The sequence below is a fragment of the Capricornis sumatraensis genome, chromosome 2, assembly GCF_032405125.1.
Source record: "Capricornis sumatraensis isolate serow.1 chromosome 2, serow.2, whole genome shotgun sequence".
NCBI lineage: Eukaryota > Metazoa > Chordata > Mammalia > Artiodactyla > Bovidae > Capricornis > Capricornis sumatraensis.
Genome location: NC_091070.1, coordinates 220,657,577 through 220,683,256, shown reverse-complemented (window position 1 = coordinate 220,683,256; position 25,680 = coordinate 220,657,577). Strand labels below are relative to the sequence as shown.

At 61.9% G+C, this 25,680-nt stretch overlaps 1 protein-coding gene across 1 annotated transcript; it reads left to right on the top strand.

Annotated features, from left to right (window-relative positions):
- Positions 1-80: 80 nt before the first annotated feature.
- Positions 81-24,653, top strand: PASK (PAS domain containing serine/threonine kinase). Its single transcript, XM_068962079.1, has 19 exons — positions 81-276; positions 746-978; positions 1,538-1,708; positions 2,378-2,518; positions 3,099-3,233; positions 5,224-5,484; positions 6,524-6,677; positions 7,565-7,688; positions 9,006-9,082; positions 9,189-9,297; positions 11,301-12,583; positions 13,690-13,847; positions 14,216-14,383; positions 16,266-16,391; positions 16,482-16,616; positions 19,964-20,163; positions 22,215-22,348; positions 23,907-24,053; positions 24,538-24,653. Exons 1-19 carry the CDS (start codon positions 81-83, stop codon positions 24,636-24,638), a joined length of 4,053 nt encoding a protein of 1,350 aa, XP_068818180.1. The 3' UTR covers positions 24,639-24,653.
- Positions 24,654-25,680: the final 1,027 nt, after the last annotated feature.

Below are 25,680 nucleotides of genomic sequence, written 5' to 3'. Positions count from 1 at the left end.
CTCTGTCCCTGCCTGGCAGACGCTGGTCAGTGTCCTTGGTGTTCTGGTGGACAGTGGTCCTGCTGGCTCGCTAGCTCCTCATGGAGGACGGGGGTTCGACGGCCTCCGTGGAGGACCACCAGGGCCCGGGCGGGGGCCCCTCCCTGCCGGTGCCCCCGGAGGGCCCCACCGCGCCCGCTGCCTTGGAGCCCGGCAAGTCCGGGTCCTCAGCCCACAGACACGTGAGCAGGAGGACCGGGCTATCGAAGCTCTGCCAGAGCCGCATGGCGCTGTCAGGTAAGCAGCCTCTCTCCGCCAGCCAGGTGGCGCCTGTGCAGGACGGGGGCCACGCTGGCCTCCTCGCTTGGCGACTCTGCTCTGACGGGAAGCGGGAAAGGCCTGTGGGAGGGTCCTCCTGGGGGTCGGCAGGTGGGAGTTGGCTGGAGCTGGAGGAGCGGGCTAGGCTGGGCGGGGAGGTGTGGAAAGCAGAGGAGGACCTGGAGGGGCTGGGTGAGAACGTCCCGCTGCCGGAGTGGACTTTCTGGAGTGATGGTGAACGACCCTGCGGCCGGGGGGCCGGGGAGGGCAGTGGGACAGCGGGGAGCTCAGCGTTCATGCTGCCGTGTGGGGGTCTTGGCGGACCCCAGGGGGTGTTGGGATGCATGTCCGAGTGCTCGTCATCCCTGCAGTCACCTCGTCCTTGGCCCTGTTGCGGGAGCTCGAGGCGGGGGCCGGGTGGGGTCTAACGTGTCCCTTTGCTCTCCAGAGGAGAGGTGGAGCTCCTACTGCCTGTCATCACTGGCCGCCCAGAACATCTGCACGAGCAAGTTGCACTGCTCGGCCGCGCCCGGGCAGGCGGACCTCACGGGGTCCCTGGGCAGCACGTCCTGCTGCTCCCTGCTGCGGGCCTGGTCCTCGGGGTGGTCCACGCTGCTGCTCCCAGCCCCCGTGTGCAACCCCAACAAGGCCGTGTTCACCGTGGACGCCAAGACCACAGAGGTGCGTGCTTCGGGGTGTGACCCAGCCACGGCCTGGGGTCTGTGGCCTCAGCTTACGGCCTCAGGCGGGCGCCCGAGCGTGCCAGTGCAGTTAGGAGGGCGGCCGGGTCTGCCTCTGCAGCGGCGAGAGCGATGACTTAGGAGACCTCAGTGTGACTCTGTCTGGACAGATCAAATCTCCCCATTGATGCAGAGACTCAAGGAGAGGGGTAGTGCGTCGTGTAATCTTATTTGCCGAGCGTGGAGAGCCAGGATTTAAAGCAAATGCGTTTGCAGGATGCGTGTCTGTGTGCACAGAGCTGAGGCTTTCAGGTGGGTGGGTGTGGGGCTGGCCCCCACCTCCACGCCCGTCTTGCTGGGGGAAGCCGGCCTGGCTGCAGTCTCTCTGCTGCCTGCTGCACTGCCAGCGGTGGTTTCTGTTTCTCTGGAGGAGCCGGAGCGGCTCTGCTGAGAGTTGCCAACGGCAGGGCGGAGAGGGAGGCCTGCGCCGCCTTCCCCTCGGCTGTTCTGGGGGCGGAGGAGCTGCTGGCGACTCAGGGCCCTCCTCTCTGTGGCCGCAGATCCTGGTGGCCAACGACAGGGCCTGCCGGCTCCTGGGCCACAGCAGCCACGACCTCATCGGGCAGAAGCTCACGCAGTTCTTTCTGAAGCCGGACCCCGACGTGGTGCAGGCCCTCAGTGAGGAGCACGTGGAGGCCGACGGGCACGCCGCCGTCGCGTTCGGCTCCGTGGTGAGTATGGGCCTCTGGGCTGCCGGCGCTCATGGTCGGCCGTCCCGCCCCTGGCCCTGGCGTAGGGCGCGGCTCGGAACGGGGTGGGCATGGGGGAGGCCACGTCAGAGTGGAGACGCTGCGCCTTCCTGGTGCTCCTTGAGGAGGAGCGCACTGGCAAGCCTGCAGGGCCCAGGCCGGGTTCCGGGAGCTGCAGTTCCGTCGCCACATCTCCGTCTCCATGCCCCCTGGTGTGGTGGGGTGGGGGGGCTGGCGTGGCTACAGGGGCTCCCTGGAGCTGTGGGCTCTCCCGTGTGTGTGTATCCAGGCTGGACGTTGACAGGCTGACCTGCGTGTTAAATGCTGAGCCCTGAGCCTCAGGCCCTGAAACACCTTAGGTAGGACCACGTACACCCAGAAAATCACCCGTCCACGGCACGAGTGCCGAGAAGGAAATGTAAACATTCAGCGTGTGGGGTGACTTTCCTCTGAAGCCTGGCCGCACACTCCCCTCGCTTTACTACCGCGGAGTGGAGTATGTCTGATAGGCCACTCACTTAGAGACCGTACGCTCAGGCGCTGGAGGCCTTGTTTGCGCTTTGATTAATTTCCGTACGGGAGGCGGGTGAGCAGCAGGCAGGTGTGCCCGCGGGCTGGGTTCGGGCCACTCTGAGCCCCTCTGTGTCCCAGGTGGACATTGTGAGCCGCAGCGGGGAGAGGACCCCGGTCTCCGTGTGGATGAAGAGGGTGAAGCAGGAGCGCAGCCTCTGCTGTGTGGTCATGCTGGAGCCCGTGGAGCGGGTCTCAGCCTGGGTGGCATTCCGGAGCGACGTGAGTCATTTTTGGGTTTCCAGCTGTGTGTCACTTTGCCACTCGGGGCCCCCCCCACCGCAGCACGTCAGCACGGGGTGTCCCCCGGGGCCTTTGGGCAGGAAGAGGGCCTGGGGTCTGGAGGGTGTGCCCGGCTGCCCTCCTGGTAGCTGCACTTGGGCAGGGCATCGGCCTCCCTGGCCTCTGTTCCCTCACCTATACACGTGGGATATGAGCCCAGCCCCCACAGGATGGTGTTAACACTTGGATAAAGTCATACATCGCTCCCTGGGTGGTGGCTGACACGCAGGCCGCACTCAAGGCCTGCGCAGGTGTGCCGGTTGTGTGTGTGGTTCGTGAGCCTCCAGCGTGAGCCGGGCTTCTGCGGGTGCCTGGGGGAACACGCGTTTGGGAATATCTGACAGGGGGCGGGAGATGGCATTCTGAGGGCGGCTCCCTTTGCCCCTGCACTTCCAAGGGTGGGGCGGCGGGAGCATCCACAGCCTTGCCTTCTGCTGGAAGGCACGGAGGCTCAGTGAGGTTGAAAGCTGAAGCGCAGGAAACGTGGGTCACAAGGCTCAACACCGGCTTTTCCCCCCAGGGCACCGTGACGTCCTGCGACGGGCTCTTCGCACACCTGCATGGCTTTGCGTCTGGAGAGGAGGTGGTTGGGCAGCGCATCACAGACCTCATCCCTTCCCTGCAGCTCCCCGCTCCTGGCGAGCACGTCCCCACGGTAGGTCCTCAGGGCAGGGCCCGGGCCACCGGTGCTGCCCGGCCGAGGCTGGGCCCTGTGGCCGCTGGCGTCTCTCTGGCCCCTGTCGGTCAAGTTCTCAGGCCCAGCTCCATGGCCTGCCAGCAGGGGTGTCTGCACTGCAGTCGTGACCAAGGCTCAGAGCCTCTGCGGCGCCCGCCTGGCCACTCCTGCCCCTGGTCCCCTTCCTGGAGCTCCTGTTGTGGCCTCTTTATTGAGAGGTCTGGGGGCTCAAGGAGCAGGAGTGACTGGTGGGCGTCGTGTCTCGCCCAAGTCAGGACTGTGGGTCAGGTGGTGGCGGTCGCTCGGCAGCTCTGGAGGGCGGTGGGGATTCGGGCAGGGGTGATTTTCTCCTCAGCCAGACCCCCCAGTCCCCAGGGGCCCTGTTTTACAACTAGTGCACGGCCTTCACACAGTGATCGCGCTGCTGGGATTCATCGGGTGTCACAGTCAACAGCCTGCAGGGTCAGACAGTCGGGTGGTCAAGCTGGGGTGAGGTCGGCTCTGCTGCTGCAGGAGATGGACCCTGCCGGGGCGTCGTGAGCTCTCCCTGGCTCTCCTCTGGCTTCCGGCTGAGAGCCGGGCCCTCCTGGGCAATGGGGTGCTGGCTTCAGTCCCTCTAGGTTGACGGGAAGCCTCCCCTCCCGCACCTTCCTCTCTTTATGCCCCTTGCTCTGTCCTAAGACAGCGGACCTCCTGAAGCCCGACGCTATGCAGCTCAGCTGGTGCAACCACTGTAGGGGACTGCTCGGCAGCCTCTTATGCTTAACTCTGGCGTGCTGGCGTAAGTCCTTTTGGACACGTTAAGTCGCTTCAGTTGTGTCCTACTTTTCGCCACTCTGTGGACTGTAGCCCCCAGGCTCCTCTGTCCATGGGATTCTCCAGGCAGGAATACTGGAGTGGGTTGCCATGCCCTCCTCCAGGGGGTCTTTCCGACCCAGGGATCGAACCCACGTCTCTTCTGGCCCCTGCATTGGCAGGTGGGTTCTTTACCGCTGGCGCCACCTGGGAAGCCCTTGCTTAACTCTGAACATAAGCACACTTCTGCCCCACCCCAGGCACGCATCCAGAGGAGGTGTGCATGCCAGGAGGCATGTGTTCGTGTGTGCCAGGAGGCACGCGCGCGCGTGTGTGTGTGCCAAAAGGCATGTGCAGGCGCACTCCCAGCAGCTCTATGCTGGATCCACCTGTCACCTCTGCCGCAAAAGAGGCTGTGCCCCTCTTTCCTCAGGGCTCACTGGGGGCCGGGGAAGCCTGAGGTCTTGATTCCGCCCCCGGTCAGGGTGCAGGGCTGGTGCAGGGAGCTCCCCCATGTTCGAAGCCTCGGGCCTCTGCAGATCTTGGGGGGAACCCTTAAAAAGGAGGCAGGCAGCACTGGGTGAGGGGTAGGTAGACACAGGCCTGGGGACCGGCCGTCTCGAGAGCAGAAAGGAGCTGACCTGGAAAGCCTGTTAGACACTTGTGCGATTTGCTTGGGAGAGCGGACAGGTTCTGAGTATTTAAAGCAGAGAACCATGATGGAGGACTTGGTTGTGTGGATGATGGGGGGCCGTGGAGGGAGAGTGGAGATGGACAAACCACCCGGAGGCCAGCAGTCTGGGGAGCCCCCGCCCCATGGCTGCAGAGGCGGGTGCTAGGGGCCTGGTGGTCCAGGTGGGGAGCGGGCAGGCACTCGCTTCCTGCAGGGTTGGGAGAGGGGCCAGGTTGGTCCTGGAGCGTGGCTTGACGGCCCGTGTGCACCGTGTTTGGGCTGTTCTGGAGTGGGGAGCGGCCGTGCTGGCTTGGGTCCCGGCCCAGCCGCGGCTCTTGGTCAGGTCTCTGCCTTCACTAGGGTTGGGGGGCGGTGGGGAGATGAGGCAGGAAGAGCAGGGTGGAGGGTGGGTGTCCCGGGGGTGCCCGCCGAGCTGCAAAGCCTCACAGCTTGGGCTACCAGAGGTGCCGCAGTGGGCACAGTGACGTGTCTTTCTTCCAGCACCTCAAGATTCAGAGGTCCGTTGGAAGAGCCAGGGATGGCGCCACCTTCCCTGTGAGCCTGAAGCTGAAGTCCCAGCCTGGCAGCAAGGAGGCTGCAGATGGCGAGGTGGCCCCCAGCGGGGGCTACTCAGCGTCCGTCTGGGTGTTCTCCACCATCAGCGGGCTCATCACGCTCCTGCCGGACGGGACCATCTACGGCATCAACCACAGCTTTGCCCTCATGCTGTTTGGTTACGGAAGGGCTGAGCTCCTGGGCAAGGTGGGCCGGGGGGCCAGGCGTGACCCCCACAGGCCTGTGCGCCGTGCCTGCTGCTGCGGGGGCCGGTTTCCCTGGGGACTTGGGCCCAGAGAGCGGGACCTCTGCCTTGGTCCCATGCCCTGCCTGTGCCCGTTTGTCTGGACCTCCGGCAGAGCCCTTGCCTGCTGGGTGCCCCCCAGGAGAGGGAAGGGGCTCTGCCTGAAAGCCTGTCCCACACGAGGTCTGGTCTGAGTTACTGCAGGGTGGTGTCATAGCCTCCACGCCTCCTCCCACCATCTGGGGGCGGCTGTGGGTCGGCTTGGAGGAGGCGTCTCTGTAACCTCCTTCTTGGACTGGGCTGGACTCTGCGGGTAGGCGAGCCTCTCAGGCCGCCTGAGAGGGGCCTCCCTGGTGGTCTCAGCGGTCCTCCAGGGCTTCTGGGGAGGGGCGCGGGCCCCCACTTGGTTGAGGGGGTGGTTCACGCTGGAGGGAGAGGCTGCTGTGTGCCGTGTCACTCGACATCTGAGCAGCCCCCTGCCCCTGCCCCACGCCTGGCTGGCCCGGCTCTTGAGGTGGGTGCTGGCCTGGGCTCCCCACACTTTCCACTGAGCACCTTGATGCCCATGGGCAGCCATCCCCTCTCACCACCCTCTCTGGGGCCAGCACTGCATGCCAGCCAGCCAGCCCGCCAGAACTTTAACCAGAGCCTCAAAAGAGATCCTTCCCTGTTTTCTAACAGCAATGCTAGTTTGAATTAAATGAAATAGTTCAACTGAAGTCGGTGATCACACAGTTGGAGTACTTTCTGGACAAGGGCTTCCTGCAGGAGCGTGGGGACACCGAGTCCTTGCAGGGAGTATGTTTACGCAGGCTGGTTAGGGTTTGCTAAGGGAAAGAGGACCTAGTTACGATTTCCATGATGGGCATCGGGGGTGCTCGGAACTGCTGAGAAGAGCCTGACCTGGGGTTGTTCCGGACCTCGTCCAGGCCTGCTCACGTCCTCTGCACTCTCTGCCCAGGCGGGGCCTCGCTGAGTTCTGAAGCACCCTTTGTTTCCTAGAACATCACCTTTCTGATTCCCGGTTTCTACCACCAAATGGACCTTGCCTACGACAGCTCCTTACCTCTGCGGGACCTGGCCAGCTGCCTGGACGCTGGCAGCCAGAGTGGGCCTGGGGTCAGCAGGGGAGACGAGCCTGCCGGCACAGCCCAGGGTGAGGACAGCCCCCTCCTCCTCCTGGGCCACCCCCTCCACAGGAGAGGGGCTGGAGCTGGGGGTGGGCGTGGGCGTGATGGGGGGCCGGTGGTGGCGTGGGGACCCTGTTCTGTGGATTTGGTGGTCTTCTGTGTCTCTTGTGGGCCTTCCACATTCCCAGGGGATGGGACGCTTGTGTGGGTCTCACAGCTGTGTTGGTGCAGAGCGCAGGCCAGGAGATGCCCGAGTGAGTCACGTGGGCCTGCGTCCGGCGCCACGGCTAGTTGGCAGTCTTTCTGTGCGAGTAGGTGACGTAGCTTTATGTAAGTAGCTGAAGGCAGGACTGATGTCAGATCCGTCCCTGAGTGGGCAGTCTCGTAGGATTTGTTTAGTTTCGTCCATTTCCAGTGTTTCTTTTTAACTGACTTACTTATTTTTAGCTGGACAGAATCCCTGTTGCCGGGCAGGCTTTTCTCTAGCTGTGGAGACAGAGGCTCCTCTCTAGTCAAGGTGGAGGGCTTCTCGTTGCAGGGGCCTCTGCTGGGGAGCAGCGGTGGCGCCCGGCCTCACCGCCCTCGTCACGCGGGCTTGCCCCAGACCCTGGATCTGCGTCTCTTACATGGGTAGACGGATTCCTTACCCTGAGCCACGAGGGAGGCCTTCCAGCGCTTTTAACTCAGCATTTAAGATGATGCCAATAAAAGCCCCAAGTCCACACTGGGACGCTGCAGGACCGTGTTTGGGGCGCAGTGTGGGGCTCCCACTGTGTGGACCCTTCTCTGTTCTCTGCAGGTAGAGCCCTGGGAAGCAAAGGCCAGCGGAGGCTCCAGCAGCCTCCAGGGGGCTCACTTCTGCTCCAGGAGGCTTGACCGGGCAACCCCAGTGTCGGCTCGGGGGCCCTCTCAGGCCTGCACCCACGGGTGCTGTCACCTGAGGGCGAGTCGGTGGAAAGACCTGGACTTGGAGGAAACACCAGTGGGTTTAATACAGTCAGTGAGGGGACCTATGACTGTGTGGTGTCGGACGGGACGTGAGTGCTCCCTGTCAGATGCTGTGTGTCAGGCCTTAGGTGTGACCGTGTGGCGTCTGACAGGACGTGAGTTCTCCCTGTCAAATGGTGTGTGTCAGGCCTTAGGTGTGACTGTGTGGTGTCTGACAGGACGTGAGTCTCACTGTCAGATGGTGTGTGTCAGGCCTTAGAAGTGACTGTGGCGTCTGACAGGACGTGAGTGCTCCCTGTCAGATGCTGTGTGTCAGGCCTTAGATGTGACTGTGTGGTGTCTGAGAGGACGTGAGTGCTCCCTGTCAGATGGTGTGTGTCAGCCTTAGGTGTGACTGTGTGGTGTCTGACAGGACGTGAGTGCTCACTGTCAGGTGGTGTGTGTCCGGCCTCAGGCGTGACTCTGTGGCGTCTGACGGGACATGAGCTCTCCCTGTCAGGGGTGTTTGTCGTGCCTCGGCTGCAGTGTTGGGGCGTTTCCCGTGTTATGCAGGTTCTCTGTAGTGCAGGGCCTCCCTTCTCGTGCCACACCGGCCCCAGTGTGCACAAGCTCAGTAGTTGTGGTTGTGGCCTTAGTTGGTTTGTGGCGCATGGATCTCGCTCCCTTACCGGGGATCAAACCCACCTCCCTGCTTTGGAAGTGCAGACTCTTAACCACTGCACAGCAGGGATGTCCCTGGTGTTCTGTTTTTTAAAAGGTGCTTTGTCAGGCTACTGACTCTCTGAGTGACCCCTTTTCTTAACATGCGATTTCCTTCATTGTATCTGGGTTTTTCTCTCTGGAAAGATTCCTTTTTTCTTCTCTGTTTTTTTTTTTTCTCTGTCACCGATACTTTTTTCTCTTTTTCCAGAATCTAAGTTCTTTCAGTGTGTGTGTGATTCGTGTTCTTTGTAGGAAATGGATGGGCGGCTTCACAGGAGCTCTGCCCTCATGGTCTCTAGAGTGGACCTGTGGCATCGCACGCTTGCTCGTGGTGCCTGTCCGCCACTCCTGCCCGTGGGGGCCAGACTCCTCCTGGGAGTCTCCCCCGTGCAGGCTGCTGAGCAGCACGGACATTGCGCCCCTGCCGCCCCGGTTACTGTGGTGTCCCGGCCCTGCTGTAGGCTGGCACTCCATCTGGCCTCTGGAGCCTGGGCAGAGCCAGGTGGCGCAAGTATAGCAATGAGGCGGAGAAAACCCTGCGCTCCAGAGGGAGGCAGAGGGGGGATGCTTGCCTTCTCGGGCCCCCAGGCCGGAAGGAGCGGGCGGCCTCCTGGGCAAGGGAGCAGGCTGGGCATGGCGGGGAGGCCAGTGACCCTGAGGAGAGGAGCAGCCTCAGGCCGCAGGCCTCTGGTTCTCCCCCGCAGTCAGAGAGTGGAGCTCCTGGGGGCTGTCAGCAGTGAGGGGCCCAGGCCTGGCTGGGAGCCAGGGCTGCACTGTGGGCGTGAGTCTGGCAGCGTTTCTGCGGTCAGGTCAGGCCCCTGCCCAGTGGGCAGGAGGTGGTTTTCAGTGGTATGTGCAAGCCAGTGGGAAACACTCTTTTTTGCCAGATCCAAAGGTGGACACCGAGACCCCAAAGCCAGCAGAGAGCCAGGACACATGCCCCACGGCCCCCGGGGGCTCCCTCCCCGCCTGCCCGCTGGCGCCGCCCGCTCCCAGGTAAGCCCTCCGAGGGAGGGGCAGGTGCGCGTGGGAGGGGAGGGCGTTCTGGACGCAACGATGGAGGTGACACCGGCGCCCCGGCATGGCCCTGCTGCTGCCGTGCCGCTGGCCTGCTGTTCGGGGAAGGAAGCATTTAGGCAGGATCCAGGGAACTGGTCCCAGAAATCACTCGACTCTGTTTGCTGTACGTTTTTAAATAACATAGTATTCTATTTAGAGGAGGAGGGTTCAGTTTGGAAAACTCAGGAAAGTAGAAGTGAGAGTCCCCTTGTGTTGTGTGCAGTGTTTTGGTGTGTTTTCAACCAGTTTCTCATTTTGAAAAATCACTTTGAGACTGAATGTACAGTAAGGCGCCAACCTTGGCGGGCCTGTCTCCTCTGCCCTGGGACGGGCTGCTGCCGCTCTGCTCGGCGCCCCTCGCTGCCCTGGGGTCAGGACACGGGGCAGCAGGCCTGTCCTGAGCTCGGCCGGATGCACTTCCTTGCCTCCGGCTTCTTTTGCCAGCCATTGTGTGGGGTTTATGGACACCACACAGTTTTCTGGTTTTCTTGAAATGATGTTTTAAAGTCGTGCTATGAGAATGTGTGTGTTTAAGTACTGAAGAAAAATGGTGAGCAGCAAAAGTGCCCCAATTTTGCCAGCCACGAGCTCCTGCCAGGCCACCTCCCTGTGCCCCTGAGGGTGGGCCCTCGCTATACAGATGTGTGTTCTCGGACACGCCCTCCCACACGTGTGCACGTGCTGGAGGCGCCGTGCATCCCCAGAGCAAGCCTGCCCCTCACGTAGCACCATGGCTTGCGGACGCAGCCCCTGCCGTCTGCATCCGCCCCTGGCTTCTGGCTTCGTTTCGGCAGTTGCAGCAGCGCGACCCCATCAGTCCCCGCTGAGCGCTCACGCGCACGGGGCAAGGAGGGGAGGGCCCCTTGCTCCTTGGTTCCCCTCCCATCAGTCCCGGCTGAGCGCTCACGCACACGGGGCAAGGAGGGGAGGGCCCCTTGCTCCTTGGTTCCCCTGGAGAGTCCTGCAGCTCCTCAGAATCCCGCTCACAGCTGCCTCCCCTGCGGCGGTCCTCGAGCGGGGTCTGCCTCTCGGTGCCTCTTCCTGGCCCTCTGCTGCAGTGCTTACCCATCGCTGCATGCCTGTACCCCAGCCAGGCCAGGCACGGCCACTCTCTGTTGCCCTCGGGGCTGCTGTCTGGCCTGGGCTGACCCGGGGCGGCGCCCAGCACTGCTGTGTGGGTGTTAATGGCCGGGCTGGACCCCTGCCCGTGGCTCCGCAGTCACCTGGGGCCGTGGTGGCCTCTTCCTCTGTGCCCCTCGTCCCCAGCGGGCTGCGCCTCTGTGCTCTGGCTCCCACGACCCTGCGCCCAGCTCTCCCAGCCCCGACTCCTCTCGGCCTCCCGCTCTGCGCTGTGGATCTGGTGGCGTTTGTGGCTGTCACGGTTCCTCCCCTTTCTCCCCATGCTTCCCGCCATGCGGGGCGCCTGGCCGCCCGCGGGCCGGGTAGTGTGGGGACCGCAGCCATGAGCACAGGGTCGAGTGCTCCGATTGAGCCTGGGCCCAGCGAGCGGGGGGACCGCAGCCATGAGCACAGGGTCGAGTGCTCCGATTGAGCCTGGGCCCGGCGAGCGTGGGAAACGCAGCCTTGCGCACAGGGCCCTAGCGCTCCGATTGAGCCTGGGCCCGGCGAGCGGGAGGACCGCGGCCATGAGCACAGGGTCGAGTGCTCCGATTGAGCCTGGGCCCGGCGAGCGGGGGGACCGCAGCCTTGTGCAGAGGGCCCTAGCGCTCCGACTGAGCCTGCGTGAACCACTGCTAAGTGGATTTGTCTGGAGAACATGTGCCTTCGTGTGTCATTTTTTAACTTTGTTATAGAAGTTCATCTTCTCTCCTGTCCTATTCACGGTGGTAATTGCTTTGTGCTGGTCTCTGCTGGAGGGGGAATCCATGTGATCTCTGTGGCTCCTAAGTGACTGTGTTGTCCCGCATCACAACCTGCAGGGGGAAAAGCATCCCAGGAGGAAGCCGGTCACCGCCCGAGCGCCCGCGAGATGTGCCTGAGGGAGGCCCATCCGCCCGCAGTGGCCCATCGTCACCCGAGGGCCAGCAGCGCTCCGTCTCAGAGCAAGAGCAGCCAGCGACAGCGGAGCACCTCAGCCGGGGCCTTCAGCGGGGGAGTCAATCCGAGCTGGGGGACACGAAGCTGTCTGCTTCCCAGGAAGACTCAGAAGCTGCCATCCCCGGTGCAGACAGGAATAGTGGGGGCGAGACGCACGGCCCGTGTCAGGAGGCACGGGCGGAGTGGGGCAGCGCCAGCGGTTCAGACCAGGGCCCTGACATGGCCACGGCCGTGCCCCACACCGAGGGTCGTCTGGCTGGGCAGGGCCCCCAGGGGGAGCAGAGCGCACTGCCAGGAAGCCCGCGCTTGGCCCCCAGTTCCCCGGGGACGCTGCAGCTCTTGTCCTCGACGCCGCCTTTGGACGAGCCCTGGCTGGAGGCGCGGCAGGACAGAGAGGAGCTGCATACGTGCCTGATAAAGGAGCAGCTGTCCGCCTCGAGCCTCGCGGGGCCTTGGGGCGTCTCCTACGCTGAGCTGGTCCTGATGGGGCAGCCCCCGCTCTCTGCCCCTGCGTCCTTGTCGGACCTGAGAGCCACAGAACCATGGGGCGGCCGCTCGGGCAGCTCCTCGGCCTGCTATGCCCTGGCCACCGACCTGCCCGGCGCCCTGGAGGCTGTGGAGGTCCCAGAGGCTAGCGAGAATTCGTTTTCCTGGAACCTCAAGGAGCTTGTTTTCAGGGACTGGACAGACCGAACTTCTTCTAACTGTTCGTGCGCCACGTCTGAACTCGGGGGCACACCCTCACCTTCGCTGGTGGGCTCGGACGCAGACGTGGGTGTCCTGCACAGGCAGCGGTCAGATGTGCTGGACGACCGGGAGCTGCTGCTGCTGACCGGCACCTGTGTTGATCTGCGTGGGGGCCGACGCTTCCGTGAGAGCCGCCTGGGCCTGGAGGAGACAGAGCCGTCCCAGACCTGTCTGGTGTCCTCCGAGCACCAGGATGCGAATGGCCGCGACAGCCCGAGCTGTGTACTCCCCGTGCTGGCAGCCGGCCCTGAGGATGAGTGCCCACTGGAGGCACCTGGGCTGAGCCTCCACGTCACCTCCACGCCCGTGAGAGCTGAGGGCCCCGGCCCTGCACCCCTCAGGGCGGCCGACCTGCAGCCGGAGATCCAGGAGGGCACCTACGCGGGGAGCTGCTACCACCGCGACGGCTCGCAGCTGAGTATGTGTGGGCGGGCGGGGCTGGTGGGGCCTGCTCCCTGCTGCCCTGCTGCCCTGCTGCCCCCAGAGTGGGCTCCGTGGGGGTGGGGGGCCTCCTCCTCCTGGTGTCTTGGGGGCTTCATCCCCAGAGTAGTGTGGCAGAAATGATGAATTATTTTAAGAAAAGAACCTGAAGTTATAGTTTGCCTCCTGAAAGGGCCTCAAGCGCGCGTGCTGGGGGGAGCCCGGGGTCCCGGCCGCTCTGTACAGTGCAGCAGGGGGTGGGGCCCCAGAGCCCTGGCCTCGGCAGTCCCGCCGGGCGAGGAGGCGGGGCTCGGATCTCCGCAGGCTGCTGGGCTTCAGGGGCAGCCAGGTCTGGGTGAGGACCGAGCCGCCCTCCCGTCAGCGCCATGTCCCCCGGGGTGGGGAGGGCCTCTGTGTGGCTCTGCACACTGTCTTCTGACTTTCTGGGTGAGGTTTGCCAGGTGTGGGATTTCAAGTGTGCGTGTGCTCCGTGTGCCAGGAGGCTGCCCTTCCCGGAACCTCCACTCTGGGGCTGGCAGTCAGCCCTTTAGCTTGTCCCTTATTTTCCTAATTTTCCAGCGGTGCTGTATTTCAGCCAGTTGTTTTCCTCATTGCCAATTTCCTAGTGTTGACTACAGGGCTTTTTTCCTAACCTTAAAAGAGTTTTATGAGTAACATATGTTATTTGTAGGAATACTAGAAATGAAAGACTAAAAAGAAGAAAGTAAAATGACCTGTAAACCCCCTGCCGGGAAGAAGACAGTTACACTTGCTTTGCTGTGTCCCCAGGAGGCTGTGTCAGCAAACGCCTGTGCCCCGGTGGTGTGCTGTGGCGTGCAGTGTACAGAGCCGGGTGGCACCTGTGTGCGTGGCTGTGTGCGTGGAGGGCGCTGGGGCAGCTTCTCTAGGCTCATCTGCATTGGTGGCTAGGGGCGGGTCTCCCGAGTTGCTTGGCCTCTGGCTGCCCTGGAGGACAGGGCGGCCCCGGGCCCTGTGCCGGGAAGGTGTGGCTGCTGGCCTCAGCCATGCCCTTCTGCGGGCACGGGGGCCCTGCCCACGCAGCTGTGGGGCTCAGTGGGGGCCCGGTCTTGCCGCCCTCCACAGGTGTGCAGTTCGAGGTGCGGCGTGTGGAGCTCCAGGGCCCGGCCACCCTCTTCTGCTGCTGGCTGGTGAAGGACCTGCTGCGCACCCGCCTGCTGCTGGCCAGCCTGCCTAGCTCTGCCCACTCCACCTGCGAGCTGCCCACGGCCAGCCTGGGCGAGGTGGGTGTCTGCGGACGGCGCCTGCTGTCCCCTCCTGTCAGCACCCCGTGCCCTCCAGGGCGGCAGTGGCTCTGCGTGGCTCCCCACACTGCTGTCCGACCTCCTGGGTGAGGCGTGAGCCGCACGTGGGCTTTCAACTCTGCGCGTGCTCCATGCGCACAGTGGGGCCGGGTGAGCGCCAGTTTGGACTGGCACATTGAGGCCCTGGGTGTGCCCTCTGGACAGCAGTCTCGGGCTGGGGACCCCAGGGGCCTGAGGAGTGGGCGGGGCAGTGGCTGCCGCTCTCGGGCAGGGGGCCACGGCCGCCTCCACTGTCCTTCCCTCAGCGTGCTGCGTGTGGTCCCTCAGACTTGCCTTTGTGGTTGCAGGTGCTTGGAACCAAGCCCTGGTTTGAGGAGCCCCCCAAGGCCGTGGAGCCAGAGGGGCTGGCGGCCTGCGAGGGGGCGTACTCTCTCAAGTACAGCACGCTCAGCCCGGTCGGCAGCGGGGCCTTTGGCTTCGTGTGGACGGCGGTGGACAAGGAGGCGAATAAGGAGGTACTGGGCTCCTGAGAGGTGGGGGCTCTGGGTGCTGGGGGTGGCTCTGATGCACTCGCAGCCTCCCTCCCAGTCCCACTGTGGATAGACCTGTAGTTGCCGGGGTGTTTGGGGACCATGCTGCCTGTCCCTGCAAAGCCCCAGGCTGCCCGGATACCCCAGGCCTGGCCCGCTGCTTCCTGGGAGGGCCCACGTGGGACCTGCCGCCACTCTTCTCATCACTGCTGGGATCTGCCACAGCCGCGTGCTTGGCTGACAGCCGGGGAGTCTGTGTCAAAGCTGTGTTGGTTTTAGTGATTTTCGGTCGCTCTGTCTGGCCCTCTGTGGGCACTGACGCTTGTGCCCCTCTCTCTGTTGCTCACATCTCGTCGCCTTCTTTTCCTTCCTGCCGTCACCTTGACTCGGACCTGCAGAGCCGTGAGGAGTAACAGGTATGCCGCCCAGCCTCCTGGTGGTCCTCTGCCCACTCCAGTGACTCCTTCCATCTCTTGATGGATACCTTTTGTTTGAGGCTGTTTCATTTTCAGTTCACTTTTTTTAAAATTTAAGGAATAAATGTTGACTTAGGCCAAATGGCTTTTCAGCATCTATTGCAATGATCATGTTTTGTTTCTTTTATTAATATGTGAGTAACCACAGTCAACTCTTATACATAGACTCAATCCTTTATTGCCTTATAACATTTTTTAGTGTGTTGCTGAACTTGGCTTGCTAATGCGTATTTTTAATATTTATATTTGTTTGTCTGGCGGCTCTGGATCTTAGTCGCAGCGTGTGATCTTTTAGTCGCAGTTTGTGGTCTAGTTCCCTGGCCAGGGGTCAAACCCGGGCCTCCTGCATTGGGAGTGCAGAGGCTAAGCCCGAGGACACCAGGGGAGCCCCTGGGCTTGCTAACCTTTCTGTTTGGGGTTTTCTCATTTATATGCGTGCGTCTGCATCAGTCCTGTGGGGCCTGCGGAGCTGGGGACGCCGGTGGCGGCTGGTGCCGTGGCGTCACATCCGCAGGTGCTCCTGGCCAGAGCTGCTGCCTCTGCTCACCTCACTCTCGTGTGCACGCGCTCTCCTCTTCGCCGGACTTGCCAGAGAATTGCTCACGCTTTTCATCAAGCGTTTCTTTTCTTTATGTTGCTTTTCTGGTACTTTCTGTAAACTTCGCTATTTTTCTAGCTTCTTGGATTGAGTGTGTGTTTCTAAGCTGTGACTTAATACTGAGCACTGTGCTGTGTGGCGTTTTCTGAGTGGGCTCACACCTCCTAGAGGTTTAGACACACTGCTCCGGGCGTCGCGTGCTTCTTGGCGGACTCGAGTTAAGTTTCTGTTGCCATCTTTATTTATCTGAGGGCGGTCATCTCATTCTCGTCAGCAATCCAGTGGGCACTGTGGGCTTCCTTTTTCTTTTTTGTGGCTGCACCACACCATTTTTTCCACGTATTTGTCTTGTGTCCGCCCATCTTGTGGAATTCTCTGGTTAGTTCTCAAAACCAACATGACTGACATTTTTGTTCATTTTCTGCCAGTTCTCAGGCCTCTTATTTCATTTTCTTGGCCGGGACATCCAGTCCTTGGTTGAGAAATAGGGGTGACATGGGGTATCTGGGGAACACCCGCCCCGAGACCTGCAAGGGCTGGTCTTGTCATCAGCCCGCCCGGTTCCTCCGTTACCCCATCCTCCCGCTGTGCAGGTCGCGCGGGTCCACTCGGGACTTCGGGCTGGCTTCTGACTTGCTCCTGGGCCCCTCACGTTGGACGGTTGTTATTAGGTTTCTTTCACGTCCCAGGACTCGTGGGGGTGGAGGTGGGGGTTAGGTTGGAGGTGAAGGCTCCACAGCTGCTGGGGGGCCAGTGGGAAGGGCTGCAGTGACATCCCTTGTCTCTCTCGTAGGTGGTGGTGAAGTTTATTAAGAAGGAAAAGGTTTTGGAGGACTGTTGGATTGAGGACCCCAAGCTTGGGAAGGTCACTTTAGAGATAGCCATCCTGTGCAAGGTGGAGCATGCCAACATCATCAAGGTGGGGTGCTGTCTCATGTCTGTGCCTGAGCGCGCTGCCCTGGAGGTGTCCTGGCAGGGCTGGACCCAGCTTGTCTCTCTCTCTCAACAGGTGCTGGACGTGTTTGAGAACCAAGGCTTCTTTCAGCTGGTAATGGAAAAGCACGGCTCTGGCCTGGACCTGTTTGCATTCATTGACCGCCATCCCAGCCTCGATGAGCCCCTGGCAAGCTACATCTTTCGACAGGTAAGAACAGGCCTGGCTGCCTGGGCCCAGGACTCCAGAGTCAGTGATGCTGGACCCAGCCTCCGGTTTGGGGATGTTACTGAGTAGGACACGTGTTTCGAGAAGAGAATTCTGCTGTTGAAGTAGAGAGAGTGAGGTTGGGGTTGGGGAGGAAGAGTGAGGCCAGGCGTCACCCTGGGGTGACCGAGGATGTGGGGTGAAGATTAAAGTGTATTTATATTCAGATGATACCCACCCAGCCTCAAGAGGAGCCAGTGTAGCTCTCAGATTGGGCTTGCAGGCTGTGCATCTGATCTGAATCCTTGTCCACCACGGGGAGACCCTGCTCATTTGTATGTGGACCTCATCGAGCCAGCGTCTCACAGGACTGCTGGGACTAAATCAGAGAGTGCAGAGGCCCCTGTGCAGCACGCCCGAGGCAGGCGCACGGGAGGTGCTGAGTGGATGGAGCTGTCCAGTTAATTAACCTGCAAAGATTGTGGTTCTGGCCATCTCGGTTTACACTGAGTATCTGTCTTGGCTTCTTTCGTGTCTCTCCGTGCACTGATCTCAGTCTGTTCGTTATTTTTTGGAAAGGGAGAGTAGCCAGCTACGTAGAAAGGTGTCCTGTGAGAGAGAAATTGGGTGTTGGGGTGGGGCGGGGGCAGACAACAGTTCTTTGGTTTGGGGAATGTGGGAGTTTCATTCCAGATGATTCCTTGCTCCCTGGAAAAGGTGGAGGGATGCCAGGGGGTGCGGAGTAGGGGGATGTGACCAGTCCACAGGTTTGCTCTTGGTTTCCTGGAGCTGACTTGGTTTCTAATAACAGCTTCCATGAACTGATATTTCTTCCCCAAAGCTATGAACGCCCAGAAATCACTGGATTTCTGAAATTAAATTTCTGAGGCACCTACTTGTAAGTTTTGGGCATCACAGTTCTGTCCAGAGAATGCCACCTCTGCCTGTCGTCCTCCTCTGGAAGGGTATATAGGCGTCTCCTTTACTCGAGAGTGGAGGTCTGCTTCTGAAATCTTCCTGGCAAACAGGTTCCCGTGTGACACGGCATGTGGGCTCGCTTACCCAGCTGCTGCCCGACTGCCGTTCAGGGCTGCTGATGCCTCTGACTCTATGACCGGCACTGCTTACCTTCTGCAGGAAGTCTCCACGGCCCTTTCGTAAATCAGTGTGCACAGTGGGCATCAAGTGTAAATATGGCCTCAGGGCTCCACAGGACGGCAGTGTCCCGTGTAAGCGTGTGCGTTGCCTCCAGCCCCAGGTCGCGTCTGCTCGGTGTGCGGCCTCCGCGGTGCGCGGCCCGCTGCCTCCGCGGTGCCCGGCTCTCCTCCTCGGTGAGCAGCCCCCTCGGTGCGTGGCTCTCCTCTGCGGTGTGCGGCCTCTGCACTGCGCGGCCCTCCTCCGCGGTGCGCGGCCCTCCTCCGCGGTGCCCGGCTCTCCTCCTCGGTGAGCAGCCCCCTCGGTGCGTGGCTCTTCTCTGCGGTGAGCGGCCTGCCTCCGCGGTGCGCGGCCCTCCTCCGCGGTGTGCGGCCTCTGCGGTGCGCGGCTCTCCTCCGTGGTGTGCGGCTCTCCTGCGCGGCGTGCGGCTCTTCTCTGCGGTGAGCGGCCTCTGCGGTGCGTGGCCCGCCTCTGCGGTGTGCGGCTCGCCTCCGTGGTGTGCGGCTCTCCTACGCGGTACGTGGCTCTTCTCTGCGGTGAGCAGCCTCCGCGGTGCACGGCTTTCCTCCGCGGTGCGCGGCCCCCTCGGTGAGCGGCTCTCCACGGTGAGCAGCTTCTCCTCGCATCCGGGCTCGTTGGTTCTCTGTAGTTAATAACCCTCAAAGTCGTCGATATTCAGTGCAACGTGCGGTTTCTGCTCCCCACTTGGAGCCTCGTACGTACTGTGCATGTGTGTATGTCAATGTATGTACATACACGTGTGAGTGTATGTGTATATGTGAATGTGTGTGTGCGCGCACATCTGTGCAGCGTTGCACGTGCATTTGCACACATGTCGTCTGTACACACATGTGCAGGCATGCACACGTTTGCATGTATGTGTATGTAAACATGCGTTCGTTCATTTATTCTGGCCAAGCCAATAGAACGTTCAGTTTTGCTCGTGCTGAGTCTTCGCGCCCCTTTGGACTGTAGCCCACCAGGCTCCTGGGACTTTCGAGGCAGGAATACTGCAGTGGGCTGCCATTTCCTCCTCCAGGGGATCTTTCCAACCCAGAGACTGAACCTGTGTCTCCTGTGTCCCCTGCATTGCAGGCAGATTCTTTATCTGGTGAGCCAGTGGAGAAGCCCTCTTTATTTATTTAAAGTTAACTAATTCAGCTTAGTTTGTCTGCCATTAATTGTTGCTTCTGACTCAAAGATATTCATTTTTAAATGTAAAATTGTCTCTAACGATGTGAACGACTGTGTCCATGAAATCACTGTGCTGATCGGTACAGCTGGTGTCCACGTTATGAGTGGGGTCAGAAGTCGTACTAATTTTACTTAAACTTCACTGAGCTGCTACTGCTGTTGATTTCCCTCACCACACGTGCAGTGCGGGCAGGCAGCGGCACATCCTAGTAACTACCCTCTCACGGTGGAGACAGCGGACACCGCGCTTGGCCCGTTTCCCGGGGAGTTCCTTTGAGGCTGCGCCGCTGAAAGGCTGCACGCATGGGGAAAGCACGGCTCCACTCTGCGCTGCTCTTTGAAAAGCTGTCAGAGCCTGGAAGTTGCAGCCTGGAGCTAGGCTTCTGCTCCCAGTCCTGCTCGAGTTGCCCAATGAGCTCTGTGGAAATCACTGCCCCTCTGGGCCTTCTCCTGGGCCACTGGCCACACAGCCCAGCCCACACTCATTCAGGCGTCCACCATGCGCCCTCTGGCTTCTGCGGCCGTGTGTCTGTGCTCCCTAGAGGATCGTTCTGCCTGTCGTGGGGTGAGTGAATGTCTGCCGGGGAGGTCACTGGTGGCACACAGGCCGAGACCTAGAAACTGTTGAGAAGCTGTGTTTATGTGGGGCGTCCCTGGAAGGGCACAGCCGCGGGTGAGTGGGTCCTGCAGAGCTGCCGTACGTGCGGTCCCTCTAGCTGACGGTGCCGCTTGGCATTCCTGGGGATTTGCCGAGGGGCAGGCCTGGTGGCTCAAATAGTAAAGAGTGCCTGCAACGTGGGAGACCCGGGTTCGATCCCTGGATCGGGAAGATCCCCTGGAGGAGGGCATGGCAACCCACTCCAGTATCCTTGCCTGGAAAATCCCAGGGATGGAGGAGCCTGGCAGGCTGCAATCCGGGGGGTCACAAAGAGTCGGCTTCACTCTCTTTCCCTGAGGCCTCGTGTGAAGTGTCCTTATCACAGCGGTGGCCCCTCTTCCAGCTGGTGGCGGCCGTGGTGTACCTGCGCTCCGAGAGCATCGTCCACCGGGACATCAAGGACGAGAACATTGTCATTGCCGAGGACTTCTCCATCAAGCTCATCGACTTCGGCTCGGCCGCCTACCTGGAGCGGGGCAAGCTCTTCTACACCTTCTGCGGGACGATCGAGTACTGCGCGCCCGAGGTCCTCATGGGGAACCCGTAGGTGTCCCGGGCTGGCAGCCTGTGCTCACACCTTCCGCAGTAGCAGAGGGAAGCGGCTTCAGGTTGTGCCTCTTTGTGATGAGGGTGCTGAGTGACAAAGTATGCTTTGGGAGGTCAGTGGGCAGGAAAAGGAAGCTCAGTCAGGAACTCAGGGAAAGGGAAGCCAGGGGTTCACTAGACTGTCTTCTCACCTTTTGTGTTTGGAGTTCAGTATAATCAAAAGTTAAGAGAAGATAAAGAGTCCCCGAATTTGGGACTCTTCAAAGGAATGAAGAGAATTTTTTAGTTGGTTTGTTTTATCTCGATGCCAGCACTAGCAGTCTAGTGTGGCAGTGTGCGGTTGGGCTGGCCGCGTGAGTCATGGAGCGCTAACGCAGGGGGCCTGTGCTGGAGCGCACCCGCTGCTGTGGGCGGCGCTGTTGCTGACCTGCTCGCCTCCGTGCCAGCTGGGCACGGGGTGAGCCCCCCGCTCTTGCTGAGATGAGAAGCGGGTCCAGCTCTGTGCTGGGGGCCTGGCCAGGGCAGGGCCTGGTCTCAGGGAGCTCAGGAGAGGGAAGGAAGAGACGAAGCTCAGGGGTTGTAGGGCTCCACCGAGCATGGGAATGGTGCTCCGTGTTTGCGCCCCGAATGTGTAGATTTCTGTCTTGTCCACATACGATGGAACTGGTCTTTACCCGTGTGAGCTGAGCTCCAGGCGGGTCTGACTGCGGGTGCTTCACTGTACCTGTTTAACACGTCCTCTGGAGAAGCGTGGCTCTGACGTGTCTCCCAGGCAAGCTCGTGGTTAGAGCATCCAGGACCTTCACCGTGGGTTCTGCACGCGTCTTCCCTCTCGTTGCCACACCCTTCCGTCCCTGGGTGGGAGACGGGCCCCCACTGCTGTCACAGGGACAGTCCTGTTGGCCCAGGGCCACGCCTGTGGGCTCCCGGGTGTCTGCGGCTGCTTTTGTGCAGCCGTGGCGGCGAGGGCTAGTGCCCAGAGGCCACGCGGCCCCAGCCTGCGCCAGTCACTGGTGCTTTACAGCAGGTGTGCTGAGCCCTGCTCTGCTCCACGGGAGTTTCTCCTTGGCCTCCAGACTCCTTGCAGTCTCCTTCTACGGGAGTCTGATTCTCTCGTTCTGGCATTCTCTCTCCTCTCACTTCCCTGAGGTCTGCCGTTACGATTGCCTCCTGCCCCCCTGCCCCTGGCTTCTGCCTCCTGGTGTCCCTGGCCCTCTGTGGCCCCTGGAAGGCAGAGGGCTCCTCCTGGGCCTCTGCTCACCGGCTCCCTCAGCCGCCGCGTCTGCACTCCTGTCGGATGAACACAGCTGCTCCCCAGGGCTCCGGGGGCCAGGCTGCCCCCGCCCCCACCCACAGCTCCAGACCCGAGGGACCAAGCACGCTGGCAGCATGGGGCCTGGCCCTCTGTGCAGGACAAAGGTGGATTCACCCTGCTGGTCTGCTGTGGGCATTAGGGCTGAACCATGTAGACGGCTGGCAGAGCGCCGGCCTCTCAGAGCCCAGGAAGAGTAGCTGGGAGGAGGGGATCTGTAAGCACAGAGGAGAACCAAGAGCACCCCGGGGCGCCATCCCCAAGGCCTGCTGCTCCCGCCGGCAGCCGCCTGGACTCCACTGCCCAGCGTCTCCTCCTTCCCGCTGCTGAGGGCTGCTTCATCCTTACAGAGGCTCGCCTGTGCCAGTCTCACCTCGGGCTCCTTCAGGTCTTTTCTGAAGGGCGGGCCGCCCTGCTCTGAAGCCGCCGTGGCCCCCCAGGTCCCTGGGGGCTTGTGTGCTGCCTGCACTCCCGGGTTTTCCCTCCTCTTCCTCCAGGAAGCCCCCCGGGGGACACTGTGCTTGGCCCCTTGCCACCTGCTGACTTGCTCTCTCAGCTGCTGAGTGGGCCTCTGCTTGTCGCCTTATCCCCAGTGGGTGGTGGGCGCCTGGCGGAGGGCGGACGTGGTCGAGGAGTGTGGTACGTCCCGCTGGGAGTTGCTCTTGGGTGACGTGCGGGGTCCAGCTTTCTTGTGGGGCTGGCCCAGTGCCCCGAGTGCCTCCTCTTCCTCTGGCAGGTACCGGGGGCCAGAGCTGGAGATGTGGTCCATGGGGGTCACGCTGTACACACTGATCTTCGAGGAGAACCCCTTCTGCGAGCTGGAGGAGACCATGGAGGCTGCGATAAACCCCCCATATCTGGTCTCGGAAGGTGAGCTCGCGCGGGCGGATGTCCTGGGCCGGCTCCCGTCTCCAAGCAGCGCACGGTGTCACCCACACAGGCACAGCCGGCTCACTCTCTCTTCCGTTCCTCTCAGACTTTGCTCTGAATGGAAGGGCGATTTGGAGGTGACTTTGATGTCGTGACTGATCTTAGGGAAGTTTGGACTGGACGGGCTGTCTTCTGAGGGACACTGGCAGCCTCTGAGCAAGGCCGCTGGGAGTGGGAGGATGGACTTGAGTCCCCAACCGCTCGTGTGGGACCAGGGTTCTGTCCCTCCTGGAGCCCTTGTGAGCTGGCTTCCTGCAGAGCTACCAGAGCGGCTTGCATCGCTGTGCGACCCCTGCCAGCGGGCCTGCATGGCCCCTTAGACCCACGCCTGGAGGAGCTCCAGGGAGCCGGGCCACGGGGTTCTGAGGTCTCCCAGTCGTGCCACGTGATCCCAGAGTAGTCATTCATCGTCACAGGTGGTGAGGTGATGCGTGCTCTTAGGCGTCAGGCCTGAACCTGGGTTCCTCGCTCAGGCTGGAGGCCCGAGTCCCAGTCCGCTCGGGCTGCCATGCCCGCCCATCACAGGCCGGGGTTTGCAGCACCGACGTTTATTTCTCACAGTCTGGAGGCAGAGATCCCGAGGTCAGGGTGCTGGCGGATTCCGGCTGGTAGACAGCTGCGTCTTCCTGTGTCCTCACGGGGCAGAGACAGGAGAGAGCGGGCCCTCTGGTGCCTCTGCTGATACGGGCACTGATGCTGGGGGGGTGGGGCGCACAACCTCATCTGACCCTCTTCACCTCCCAAAGGCCGCACTTCCTATTATCATCATGCGGGGAATCTGCAGGGGGGGCACAGTGCAGTCCAGAGCGGCCTGAAGAGCTGTAGACCTTTCCTGACGTTCTGGATCCTGTGATAGCGGGGCTCTTGCAGCCTGCTGCTGCACCTTCCGGGGCCGCCCCGCCCTGGGGGTCTGTTCCACCTTCCGGGGATGCCCCGCCCTGGGGCTAGGGGGTGCTGGTCCACCCTGGGGTTGGGGGGGCTGCTCCACCAGCGGCGGGGTGGGCGTGGGCTGCCCCTGGGCTCTCAGGACGCTCACCCGGGCACTGAGGTCTGGAGTGGCCCCGGGTGCGGTGACGCCCACACCGGTAAGGAGAGTGGGAGCCAGATGGAGACCCAGGCCCAGGGCTCTTCTCAGTACCCGTGCTCGCTCCCCGTGGGGAGAGGCCGGGGCTCCGCAGCTGGCCCCCTCCCTCCCCTCCTGCCACACGATGCCTGTGTCCATGGCTCTGTGTCTCCAGAGCCCCAGAGGGCAGCCCACGCTAGGGCCGCCGCCCGCTGGTGTCGTGAGCGGCGTGGGAGCTTGAGCGCTCTTTCATTTCAGGGGCCACACACACCTCCCGCAGCGCTTCGGGAAGCATGGCTGGGGACCTTGCCTTCCAGAAGCCCCGCGGTGCTGGTCAGAAGTGGGGGCCCAGGCCCGGCACTCGAGCAGTGCACGCCACCCGCCCCCAGGCTGGGCCACCGTCAGCCCTCTGACCACAGGCCCTTCTGTCCCCAGACCTCATGAACCTCATGTCTGGGCTGCTACAGCCTGTGCCCGAGCAGCGCACCACCTTGGAGGAGCTGGTGACAGACCCCTGGGTGACACAGCCCGTGAACCTGGCGGACTACACCTGGGAGGAGGTGTGTCGGCTAAACAAGTCAGGTGAGCGGCGCAGCCTGTGCACCGCGGGGCGAGGGGGTCCTGGACACCAAGGTGGGGCCCAGGGCTAGCCTGCTGCCTGTGAGCCGGACTCCAGAGGCCCTGAACACCCCAGGGGCCTCAGAAGGTGGGCGAACGCCCGTGGGTGCCCGTGGCAAGGACAGACCCACAGATGAGGTGGAGGCCAAGGGAGAGGGCTTGTGAAGTGCGGCTGCCTATGGCCAGAGCAGGCTGAAGCGGAGGGGGAGAGCGGGGGGCAGTTGGCGGCCCTGTGTGTCCGGAGCCCGCTGCTCAGGGGCCGTGTCCGTGGCTATGGACGTGCAGCTCTGGCACAGCGGCGGGGTCCAGCAAGCCTCAAATGATGCCGGGTGGGTTCTGCAGGGTTCCTCTGGTGCCTTCTGCTCTTCAGAATGCCTCCACAGGGAAGCCAAGGGTTTCAGAACGCTGTCGCGGGCAGGTGACGTGGCCTACCTCTCTCTCCCTTCAGACAGCAGAGCTCTGTCCACCGTCGGTCTGGAGCTGGACGGCAGGAGCCCCAGAGCCCCACCGGCCCTTGTGCAGCAGGGCGGGACCCAGAGCGCCGGCTGACCCGGCTCCCTGCTGCTCTCCGGCGCTCGGTTAGGGAGCATGGCATTCTCAGGCCCCTTCCATTCAGAGAGTAAGCGCTCAAGAATTAGGCCTGGCTCACTTTCTAAAAACTCATGTGTTAGAACCAAAGCCAGTGATGCTGTACTATTTTAGGGTTACACAGTAGACACGGAACTCATTGTTTTTCATGGCCTTGAGAAAACATGCTAGTGCTTGAGTTCTGTACTGTTAAAGGGCTTTTCACTTGTGAATTTGCAAGAGGAGCGTGGGAGGTTCTCAGTTCTCTGTACTTCTGTATACGTGCCTGCGTTCTGCCTCCTCTGACTTGGCGTGTGCCGGTCTGCTGCGTGGAGTGTGGAGAGCTGTTCGCCAAATGGCCAAACTGTTTATGTCCTTGAACATTTTCCAAATTAAAGCAGTTTTATTAGGAAACAGTTACCCTGACTTGGACCATGTGACTTCGGCAGCGCTGGTGTGGGAAGCGCTTCACTTCCTTATTTTCCTGTCTGTGCGTCTCCGTGCGCCACAGGCGGAGAGAGGCTCCGCCCTGGTCAGCTGGGGGCCCCTCCTGTGGGTGTGCCCAGCAAGTCTCTGAAGCTTGGCCAGTCTAGCGAGGCTGGAGGGCATGGTGTGCCAGCCATTCCCCTTCTCCTGTGCAGAGCTCAGCAGGGCTGGCCCATCATCTGTCTCTGCTCTGCTGCCACCCTGACCCCTCCCAGCGCCTCAGCACCCCATGACTATGCAGAGGTGCCCGGCCCTGGGGACCCCCAACCTGTGACTATGTGGGGGTTGTCTCCCCCACCCCATGACTATGTGGGGGTGTCCAGCCCCAGGGAGCCCCGACCCGTGACTATGTGGGGGCGTCCGGCCCCAGGACCTCCCACTCGTGACTATGTGGGGGCGTCCGGCCCCGGGGACCCCCGACCCGTGACTATGTGGGGGCATCCGGCCCCAGGACCTCCCACTCGTGACTATGTGGGGGTGTCTGGCTCCAGGGATCCCCGACCCATGACTATGTGGGGGTTGTCTCCTCCACCCGGTG